Below are 10909 nucleotides of genomic sequence, written 5' to 3'. Positions count from 1 at the left end.
CTCAAGAGCCTCCAGTTTGGGCTCTGAGCATTCCATTATACCTACCTAAGGTAAAATAAATTCCTGCACTGCTTACTCCCAGTGCGGAGTCCACACTCCTTGTCACTGCTGGATTTCAATCGGCATTCCGGAGACGCATTCCCAGTTCAGGCTGCTTTGGCACAGTAAGAACTGTGCATAGCCTCAGTTAGTAGAGCTGCTAGGTGTTTCACTTGGCAGCAGGCTGCCAGCATCAGCCCTGCTGGGGGCTGTGTGTGGGTGAGAGCTCAGCCCTGAAGGCAGCCATGGCTCAGACCCAGGGGGATTAGTGCTATCCATGTGCTAATGTTCACTCCCAGCACATAAATAGCTGGTGGCTGCACGGAAGGCCTTCTGGTGACCAAACCCCTGCCATTAGCTCAGCCTTTTCTAGCCATTCACTTAATCCAGCGGGGTTTGCTCTATTCCACTCCCTCCTCCAGAAGAGCAAGATCTATCTCATTCCATGCACTATTTATCCTCTGGCTGAGCGAGGAAGAGACCTCTTCCTTCTTTACCTTTCCCACAGCCATTCACTGTTAAAGCCCTAATGCTCCTCTTGCAGCCGGCCCAGGGACTGAGACACAATGACCTCCAGTGGCAGATTCCTGGACTGACTTCTCCCCTTTATCAATAGGCTACAGGGACTGCAGCAGTTTTGCCATCAGTTTGTATTTCAAGACCAAACTTCTCCTAAATTTCCTTTCCTCACAAACAGTTACAGCTCTAACACAGCAAATGTTGCACCGATGGCTTTTAATATCTTTTAAAACAAATAAATAACTTACATTGGCCATGAATCTGAGCCAATGGCATCAGAGCATCGCAGAGCAAAACCTAAAACCAGGGCTGCCTTCCTTTTCCATTATTTAACAGCACACTTCAGACCTATGAAACAGCACATCAGTTTTAACTAATGCCTCTTCCCAGGATCCTGAAGGTATGGGAGACATCAATATTTTAAAGACAAAAAGAGTGAAGCTAAGAGTGATTTATTTACTCACAGTCACGCAGAGATTCTAAACAGGAGCTGGAAAAAACCACCTGGTGGCCCATACACTTGGCTATGCTGAAACCTCTTGGCAAGAGCACTTGCACACTGTGTTTTCCTAAGATATACCTCATTACTGCTGCATACAAACAGACTTCTCTGGTCTACACATAACGGTCCACTGTGAGTTTCTCCTGGGTTATTTTTATTTCACTAAGAGATTCTTGAGTACCTAATTACTAGAAAAAGAACAGAATCAATTCAATACTTACCATTTTTATATACAATTCTGTTATTACAAAGTCTGCTTAAATAAACAGAAAACAATACTAGTAAGTAACTGGCACCAAATTATAGAAAATTAGCTTCTACCTACAAAACTGGTAGCTATTTTAAGAAGCATTTAGAGATGAGATGAACTTAAATAAACTTAGAAGAGAATTTAAAATCCACTATACAGAAAACAGCCACAAGGACTGAGAATAAAATGAGGCAATATTAAGGCCATTGCTCACACGGCTACTTGTATCACAATTAAAACCCTACTAATCAGGACTTCAATCTTTCTGACTGGGAAAAAAAAAAAAACAGCATCCCAATTTTGTTTCCTGATCATGATAACTCTTGATTAAAACAAGCAAGCATTCCTAGGCAATTCCATCAGAGTATCTCTTACCCAAGGGAAGAGAAAGGGACACAACGTCCAAAGGCTGAAAAACAATCCTCACCAAACAGCAGACACCAGTTCAGAAACTTTTCGCATCTCTAAAAGGCAAAAGCCAACACAACAATCCTGGTTTGTGGTAGCCTGGGAGTAGATGTAAGCAAAGGAAATACTGACAGGTTTGGAAGGCTGAGGTACTGCTGGAGCTGAGGTCTAAGCCGAGGCACAGGCAGACCAGTCTCAGGCCATCTCTGCTGCTGTCTGTGCTGTGTCTGTCCTACATACAAATAACTGCAGCCTCGTGTGCTCCAGGCCAGCCACTTTCAGATCCCCCAGGAGCTTGGGGGCCAGTGGGGTGTGTGTTTGGGGTTTGGTATTGTTTTTTTTCTCCGCAGCAATTAAAAACGTTCATATAATTGGTCATGACTTTGCTCCTTCCAACCCAAACTTGGCAGGCAGAGATTTTGTAAAGCTTTCTGGAACGGGCTGCAGATAACCTGCCACAGAATTTCTGTGTGCTCTCTGTGATGGGTTTCAAAAGAAGTCTTTATTAGAACTCGGACATGTTTACTTCCTTGCAACGAGCACTGTCATTCCAATTCCTGTAATTAAATCCACAATTTTGACAGCTGAAACTGTAGAAATAATTGCACTGTTAGTCAAAATAAGTTGTTACTGTTCAGACTCTTGCCAAGAATGCTTTAAAAGCTTGTACTATGTGTTTCAAGTAAATCTGAACTGAATCTTCATCCATTCCACCTCACTTCCTTTCTGGAGCAAAGATCTTAAAATCTTTCCTTTTCCTGTGCAACCTTCAAGTACTGCACAAGATTTTCTGCCAGACTACTGCTACTCTCCCTACAACATAAATATTATACAACACTCTTGTACTGAACACTGTCACACACAATGCACTTGATGCAATCCTGTGTCTCTGCCCCATCAGTCAATTTCCCACACATGAAAAAAAAAAAAATTAAGTCACTTTCTCAGAAATCTTTGAGAATTTTTTTTCACCAAATACACCTACAGTACCAGTATTACATATGAGCAATCCACAATATTACTTCTTTTATGAGACAAGAAGCCAACACTATTAAGCACTAAGAAGTCTTTCCAACCACTTTTATTTTTCAGGCAATGGTTAGGGAATGCCAGCACAACTTCAGCCATAAAGGAAGAAATCTCATTTCCAACAGGCAGGTAGCAGAAGCACCACGGTAGACAATAAAAAGCTTTACAATAAAATTGTGCCTTCAAAAGCCGACTGTGCACTCAGAAGTGCTTAAAGCAGAACAAGGCAGCTCATAAAACCCAGCACTTGAGATGGGTAGCCTGAAGTTTGTTTTCTGCACCTGGAACAAGAGGCTCAGGCAGCAGCTACTCCACACAGGTCTCCACTTCTTACTCCAAGCAGGTGAGACTGAAAAACCTACTTCCAATACTGTAGGATCTGGGATAAGCACCCAGAAGGCTCAGTGAACACATGGAGCAGCTGGAACAAAGGCAGGAAGCCACTTCTCACATCCCTAATGCAATTATGGGATGGTTTAGCAACATGTCATTTATAGATGGAGGCCATTTGCAAAATGCCCTTCTGCCCAGGGCAGTGCCTAGCAAGCAAACTCCAGAAGGAGTGACCAGCAACAAACACAGCACTGTTCCTGGAAAAGCTAAAAAAAATTGGTCAAAAAACCCCAAACATTCTAGGTAACAAAAAGTCTAGAATATCCTGGTTTGCAGTGCATAACAGAAACAGATATAAAAATTCACTTGCTATATACAGAATTTCAGTCACATTTAGATTTCATTCAGTGTATTCTACAAAGAACTTCTTCTATGAAAAGCATCAGAAAACATTTTTGTGTACCTTAAACCATAAAATTTAAAATAATTAATTATTATATAATTTGCCTTATTTGGTTATAATAAAATGCCCTCAGCAGCAAAAATGGTTTTTACCTTTTACTTCCTGGGAACAAGAAAACATCCATTACAAATCCATGCAGCTAAAAAAAAACAATGAAGATATCCAAAAACCAGCTACCTTCTTCAAAATTAAATAGCAGTTGGGCACAAAATAAATTAAAAACACCTACAAAATACTCTAGAATTAATTGGTCTGATCAAAAACTGGCAAATCATTTGGCAATACTCAGAATCCTGGTGTCTTCAGAATCTGTGTATGTCACTTCACATAATACTGAACAACGTACCGATTTATTTAATAATTCCCCTATTCACTAAGTTTATTTGTTCCTCACAACCAAATCACCAGGACCGAGTCGTGCCTCTCCAGAGGCCTCCTATAAAAGAAGGAAGAAGCTGCACTTGGACCACACAGAAGTTTGGAATGGTTTGACTCTGTCTGCGCTTCAAAGAGGATTACAACATGCTCAAAAATTCCTTGACCTGCAAAGAGAAACAAATATTGTCAATCACACTAAGTGTTTATCAACAAAAATAGGCAGCAAGCATATTTACCTCTCCTCTGCTTTATGCTTTGCTACAACCTAAAGAAACAGGGAAAAAGCAGTTCTGGCTTGGCCGTGCCATTACCTGTGCATCAAGAACATTTCCAGACATGGTACCTGTAATTTAGCAGATGCAGGGAGAGACACGATGGAATGATGCTCAGCCCTCCTGCGGTCCTGAACTAGAGCCCTCTGTCACAAAGGACTGCATTACAAGCAGGTGTCACCCAGACAGGAGGAGGATAATGGCCACCTCAAAAGAGCTGTCATTTGGAAACCACGGAGTCACGCCCACTGCCCGCACACCAGCCGGATTTAACGCTGCTGAACAACCCAGGGCACCTAACCAGGATGTCCCTCAGAACCTGAGGCTGGCAAAGAAATAATGAAGCAATACCTACCAAAACCACACGGCTCGGAGAAAATCCAATACTGGAGATCAGTGCCAAGCTCACAATGCCTGCCTTTAAGTTTCAGGAACATCCTTGGAACTGGGCTGTGATACGGCCTGAACTGGGAGCATTTTCCTCTGTCCACTCAAGCCAGGCTACTCCACAAAAGGAACCATTTTTTACAGGACATGATGCTATTCTTTTGGCAAAGGCTCTCCTACACAGAGCCCATCTGTAAACTCTTTGTCCAAATTCTTGATGTGAAATGGAAACAGATCTTGGATCACACTCTCCAATTGTGACCCTTCCCTTCCCAGGTCAGGGCTCGAAGAGGTGGGGAAAAAAAGAAGAGGTCAAATCCCTTCCTGTAGAGAAGGGAACACGTAACCGTGCCAAGACTAACTTGAAAGGCACCACGAGAAAGCCAATCTCTACTTCAGAGAGTAGCACCACTAATCCTGCATGGAAAACTCTCTAAGGATTTACACACCAGGCCCAGTTTCATGATGAGCACCACAACAGAGGGAAGAAGAAAGAACACAGGGTCTGGGTCCTCACACAGGACAATGTACCCAGCCTCATCAAGTATACCTCTTCACTGGCTCCATTTAGGAAATGCCAAAAATTAGGCCAACATAGGGCATAGGCTGTTGCCAGATAACCTGATAACTACCCCAGAGAAAACTCCTACAAAATCCATACAAAGTTGCTGAGCTTGGCCTTATCTCATCTTGTGCAGATGGGAAGCATGTTCCCTCCACAGCTGCCATCTCCGGTCATTCCATCGACTAACTAGCTCAGCCAGCAAGACTGGTTTTAATCAGGTGAACACTTCCACTCCTAGGTGGATCAATGGAGATCAAAGGACAAAGCTGCTTTTCTTGTGAAGGAACACTTGATTTCTGAAGAATGGAAAAACATGTGCAAACCACTGCTGAGGTCTGTAAGTCACTGCAGCTACTCAGATCAAAGTCAAGTGACTCCCACTGGGATTCAAGTACCGAACACCTGAGCAGTTAAATGATAAAAGCTTGGCCTAGCTTTAAAATATGCATTGCCACAGCGTGTAAAACTGTTCATTCCCTGAATGGAACTCTGTGACTTACATACTTTAGAAGCATGATTAGAGTGTAAAGTGTATTTCCAGAGCAACATGAATCATCAGTTTGTACTGCTTGTGAAATTTTACCTTTTCGATCATGTGATCATATCTATCCTTTTTGCCTTTGAAGTCTTCATTAACGTCGAGCGTTAAAATCGGAATTTCCTGAAGATAGTCAAAATTTGTTCTGTATCGGGAGAGGAACAAAGCAAGTATTAGTAGCTGGAAATAAAGCAGAGAGCAGTCAAATCCCTGTCAGCATTTTTATTGTTAAGAATCCCACAAGAATAACAGCATCTATAAATTACAGCCAGGAATTCTGAATTTACAGCATGGCTCTGGGGTCACACCAGTGATTCCCAGACATTCTGCTCCCCCAGCACCTAATGGAGTAACAGCACACTGTGTGTTAAAGCTGAAGCCTCTGCTGCTCAGAGCTCTGTGTGAAGAGAACTTGTCATTCCAGCAATAATGAACGTGCTGGGAAGACACTACTACTAAGGAAACACTGACAGAAACGTGCCTGTAGTTCAGATTTACATATCACAAGAAAAGCTGAGGTTTCACTGGTAGAAAAAGCCCCACAGAACATCCTTACAAAGATTTATCCATCCTCAAAGAACCTCTCAACAAACCCTACCGCAGTGTCCTGTGCTGGAGCCAACTTTCATGTTTGTAGTGAAGCTTCTCCAGATATTCAATGGGGATTTCTTGTTCCTCATCTCTTCCACGCAAGTAAATCCTATTCAAGCATTTCTAAAGGCAAAAGATAGTAAAAAATAATAAGTAAATTGCTGTATTGCATGGCAAGAGCACAGAAATACCCAAATTTAAAATTTAAAAACATTTGGTTAAATGTTTAAAATCATTTGTTCCCATCCTGAGCACACCTAAAGCCTCAACAACAAACCAAAATTGTTTAAATGTTGTACTTTGCAATTTAAATATACATTATTTTCTTAAATACAAAACCAAAAAGCCCTCAGAGTTACTCCAGTGTGTTACATTCCACAGTTTTTTACAACCGTAACAAAACTGAATGGAAGCTGGAAGCAAGGAAATATCAAAGTGATCTGTGACTTCATTAGAGCTCTTTGAACCTCATGTTTTTCTCTTGTTCAAGCAAGTTTCACACTCAAAGGAGGCATCATTCTGTTCTCTCCTTTTAAACAAGTATTAGACGGCCCAAGATAAAAGCACGGTCCTAAGGCCTCGCATACAGGGCGTGCTTTCACCTGGCTTAGCTCCAGCGCCCCAGGTGTGGGGGCTTCACAGACCACCCCCACATCAGCTCTACCATCACTGGAAACGGTTGTATCCATTCCTCGGACAGCTATATTCCCCATATAACAGCTATTCCTAGAGGTATTCTGTACTTTCCTGCAGTCACTTGCTTTATTCCAGCGGTATTTTCTGGTTTACTCTTCTCACGTATTCTGTTTTTAAAATGGGAAAATCATTACCATCACCGCTCTCTTTAATACACACAGTCTACATTTGAAATAACTTTTTTCTTAAGTACTTCCAGACCTAGTCACAGCTCAAGTACTGCAGCCTTCAGGGGAACAGCGCAACCTGAGCTGTTCTGAGCGCAGGCCCAGAACACGGACTTGTTTTTGGTGCTGTCACATTCATACTCCTCACCTCAGGAGTGGCTCGGAGATAAATGATCCCATCCAGAGCCAGCCTCGAGCCAAACTGTTTATTCATCCAGTCGTGCCAGTCCTGGTAAATTGTCCACTCGGTCTCGTTCATGCAGTCAGACTCGTATAAATTAGCAGCAAAGATGTACCTGTGGACATTGAAGCGATGGAAACAAAACTTCTCTCGGACACAGGAATCCCTCGGATTGCCCGAAACACAGTGACTAGAGAAGAAGCTGAGTGGTAACACTGCAGCATCTCTGACCATCTCCTGGAGTGAAATAAGCAGCTAGTACTCTCCTCATGGAGCTGTGTGCATGAAGACCACCAACATTTGCAGCTCAGGTGAGCAGGAATGACCCACAGAACACAGCTGGCTTGTACACCGGGTCATTTACTTACAATAAATTAAAACACGTTAATTCACGCAATATATTGCAACAGGGGGAACACCTAAGGATTAAGGGGTGGAATTCAATTATCAGGTCTCACCTTCTGAATCCAGAAACACAGGATGGGGCATTTATTTGGACATTTTCCTGCTGGCCATAAACTAAAACACAAGAAGTTCCGCCTCAACACGAGGAAGAACTTCTTTCCAGGAGGGTGGCCAAGCGCCGGCACAGCTGCTCAGGGAGGTCACGGAGTCTCCCTCTGGAAGCATTTCAACCACCTGGACGCACTCCTCTGCCACCTGCTCGAGGTGACCCTGCACTGCAGAGCTCCCTTCCAAGCCCACACGATTTGACCTGGGAGAAGCTTCCCCTGCCCCCTCGAGGGCTCCCACCTGTCGCTGTAGACGGAGCGCTCGAAGAACACCACGGGGTTCTGCGCGTCCCCGAGCGTGCGGTCCAGGGCGCCGAGCTGAGCCCGGATCCTGCTGAGGCAGGCGTACGTCTGGAAGGTGAAGGCCCAGCGCTCCGGCTTCTCGTACATCATCCGCAGCACGTTCCCGCCGCTCCTCTGCGACGTGGTCAGCTCCTGGGCCCAGGGGAAAAGGAGCACACTGCCTGACCCCGGGAAAACGCAGCTGAGCAGAAGCCAGGAGCAACGCGTGCCCGTTCAGTTTGACACCGAGCCAACCAAAACGCACCGTGCTTTCTGCCAGGTCTAACAAAGATCTCCAGGCCCTCAAATGCCACCTGGCACGGAAAGCAGCGGCTGGATTGCCAATGGGTTTACAGGCAGCTGGGGAAAAGAAATCCCACCACTAACACCAAGTGAGCAGCAGCTCTCAGTTTCCTAAGACATTTCAGAGCACACTTTTCACGGCACAGGAACAAGCCTCTGCACTCACCCGGTTAGTTCACAGGGGCTACAAGTAACTCTTTACCACTTTCAGAAATTACATCTGATGTTGAATATTCATTCCATAATAGACCCAACAGACTGGAAAAGAGGAACTCAAGACACTGTGAAAGCAATCAGCAAAAAGTGTTGCTACCACACAGAGTCCGAAAAATACCCAGTCAGTTGGATATACTGGTATGCTGAAATCAGAGGTACATTTGACATTTTTTTCCCCCTCTTTTACCTCACAGTCGTCTCCAGAGCTTTGCTGGACATTGCACCATCTAGCTACAGGCTCGGGAACCACTTCCCACTCCTCACTGGCTTGTTTCAGAATATTCACAAAGGTGGATTTCCCTGCAGCTGTAGGAAAAGCATCCAGGAACAACGTCAGCGAGAAACCACCCACAGCAGTGTTATTTCTAGTGTTGAACTTCCACCCCCATAAAGCACCCTCCCACACCCACCATGAGCCAGATCAGTTAACGGAGCAACAGGGTTTTTGTTCATCTGAATTTAAACAGGTTTGACAATAGGCACCTGGTGATATTTTGAGGTGCGCTGTGCAGGGCCAGGAGTGGGATTCAGAGATCCTTATGGATCCCTCCTAACTCGGGAAATTCCGTGATTCTGGGTGCTTTACACCACAAACGGGAAAGACGTGGGGAAAAGCTTATCCCAGACTTCCACAGCAAACAGGTAAATCAGTTAAAAACTGTAATAGAAAGCTTTTTTTTTTTTTTTTTCTCCCAAACCTCATAATTTTTACGGTGTCAGGGTAGAGTCTCTGACGTTATGAATTGGCTTTTGTTTGTGCCTCCTGACCGGATTAAAAGCCTTTTGCGGAGGGAAACGGCCAGGAAAATCTTGTGGAAGCATCCCTGTCGCCCCGCTCTGCCGTAGTGGAAGGAGCCCTCACACAAGGTAAAGGGGGAGAAAAGAGGGGAAAAGGGCAAAGAGGGATGGAAGGGAAGAAGTAAGGAAGAAGCAGAAGGGAGGAAAGAAAAGAAAAAACACAGGAAGGAGGCAGGCAGGCAGCGAAGAGTCCGCAGGGCTATGCCTCCCCCAGACACCGAAAGCACCGAGCGCCGCGGAAGCCGCCTCTCCCTCCAGCCGCCCCCAGCTCCCCGTTGCCTATCCCTTTCCCCGCGGAGGACAGAGGCGCCGACTCACCGATGTTGCCCTCCACGGCGACCTTCCTGAGGCGGCCTTCGGGCCTGCTGCGCTTGGGCGGGGTGGCCATGGCGGCCCGGGGGGGGGGGGGGGGGGCTCCTGAGGGAGGGTGGGGGGGGGGCGGGCGCGAGCCCCGACCTGAGGGGGAGCGCGAGCCCGGCCCCGCCTTCAAATTTGGCGCGCGACAGCGGCGGGCCCGCCGGGGCGGCCGCTGACGTCACCGGCTCGCGCCTCGGCCGCGGCCGCCGCCGCAGGCGAGGGCAGCGGCGCGCGGAGCGCATCGATGGCGCCGGGAGGCGCTCCCGCTGCCGGCGCTGCCCCGCGGGACAAAGGGAACGGGAAAAAGGGGACAAAGGGAACGGGAAAAAGGGGACAAAGCCACCCCCCATCCCCCCCCCGCCGGCCACCGACTGCCTTAAAATCTCCTCCGGGAATGGCCTGGCACCAGCACGAGAGCTGGCTTTCAAGGAGATCGGCGGCACTTGAATTGAGAGGGCTGTTACTGAAAATAATTGGGAAGAGGCTCTTAGCTTTGGGAAGGAGTTCTTTGCTTTAGGCTGGAATTCTTTACTTCGGGAAGGAATTGTTCCCTGGGAGGGTGGGCAGGCCCTGGCACAGGGTGTCCCGAGAAGCTGTGGCTGCCCCTGGATGCCTGGAAGTGTCCAAGGCCAGGTTGGACAGGGCTTGGAGCAACGCTGGGAGCTGTCCCTGCCCTTGGCATGGGATGGGCATTAAGGTCTCTTCCAAGGCAAACCAGCGTGGGATTCCATGAAACCCTGAAACCTCCCAAACAGACACCGAAGCCAAGGAGAACCAAGTTAAACGGGGGAAAATCCTGAGCCACAGGGGACGGGCACCAGCAGCGAGGCAGTTATGGCTCCAGATTTGTGTAAAAACTTCAAATAAAAGCCAGATTTTCAACCACCTTGTTCCAAACTGCCCTCCAGCCAGGTGTGTGAGCAACTTGCCACGGGGCAGGGCACTCCAGAACCCCCGGTGGCTGGGAGGGCAGGAAATCTGGAGTGCTCCAGCTGCTGGGGGTCACCGGAGGCTCTTGGGAGAAAGAAAAGCCAAAAAAAAAAAAAAAGTCACCTGTGGTGCTGGGCAGGGCCAGAAGTGGAGTCTGCGCCTCCTGTGGCACCCAACATCCTTGGGTGTGTCC

At 46.6% G+C, this 10909-nt stretch overlaps 1 protein-coding gene and 1 long non-coding RNA gene across 2 annotated transcripts; one reads left to right on the top strand and one right to left on the bottom strand.

Moving 5' to 3' along the window:
* Nucleotides 1-2784: 2784 nt before the first annotated feature.
* On the bottom strand, nt 2785-9828 carry DCK (deoxycytidine kinase). The gene is made up of 7 exons (XM_053976711.1): nt 9748-9828; nt 8819-8937; nt 8072-8265; nt 7286-7433; nt 6282-6397; nt 5729-5828; nt 2785-4085 (listed from the first exon to the last, which is right to left on the bottom strand). The coding sequence occupies exons 1-7, from the start codon at nt 9815-9817 to the stop codon at nt 4059-4061; spliced, it is 774 nt and encodes a 257-aa protein (XP_053832686.1). The 5' UTR covers nt 9818-9828; the 3' UTR covers nt 2785-4058.
* On the top strand, nt 9107-10664 carry LOC128806875 (uncharacterized). The gene is made up of 3 exons (XR_008436966.1): nt 9107-9273; nt 9411-9498; nt 10496-10664. It is a non-coding gene; the product is annotated as an uncharacterized LOC128806875 (long non-coding RNA).
* Nucleotides 10665-10909: the final 245 nt, after the last annotated feature.

Source organism: Vidua macroura, chromosome 4, assembly GCF_024509145.1.
Source record: "Vidua macroura isolate BioBank_ID:100142 chromosome 4, ASM2450914v1, whole genome shotgun sequence".
In the NCBI taxonomy this organism is placed as follows: Eukaryota; Metazoa; Chordata; class Aves; order Passeriformes; family Viduidae; genus Vidua; species Vidua macroura.
Note: the sequence above shows the minus strand (reverse complement) of the source record. Positions and strands in the feature narration are given on the sequence as shown.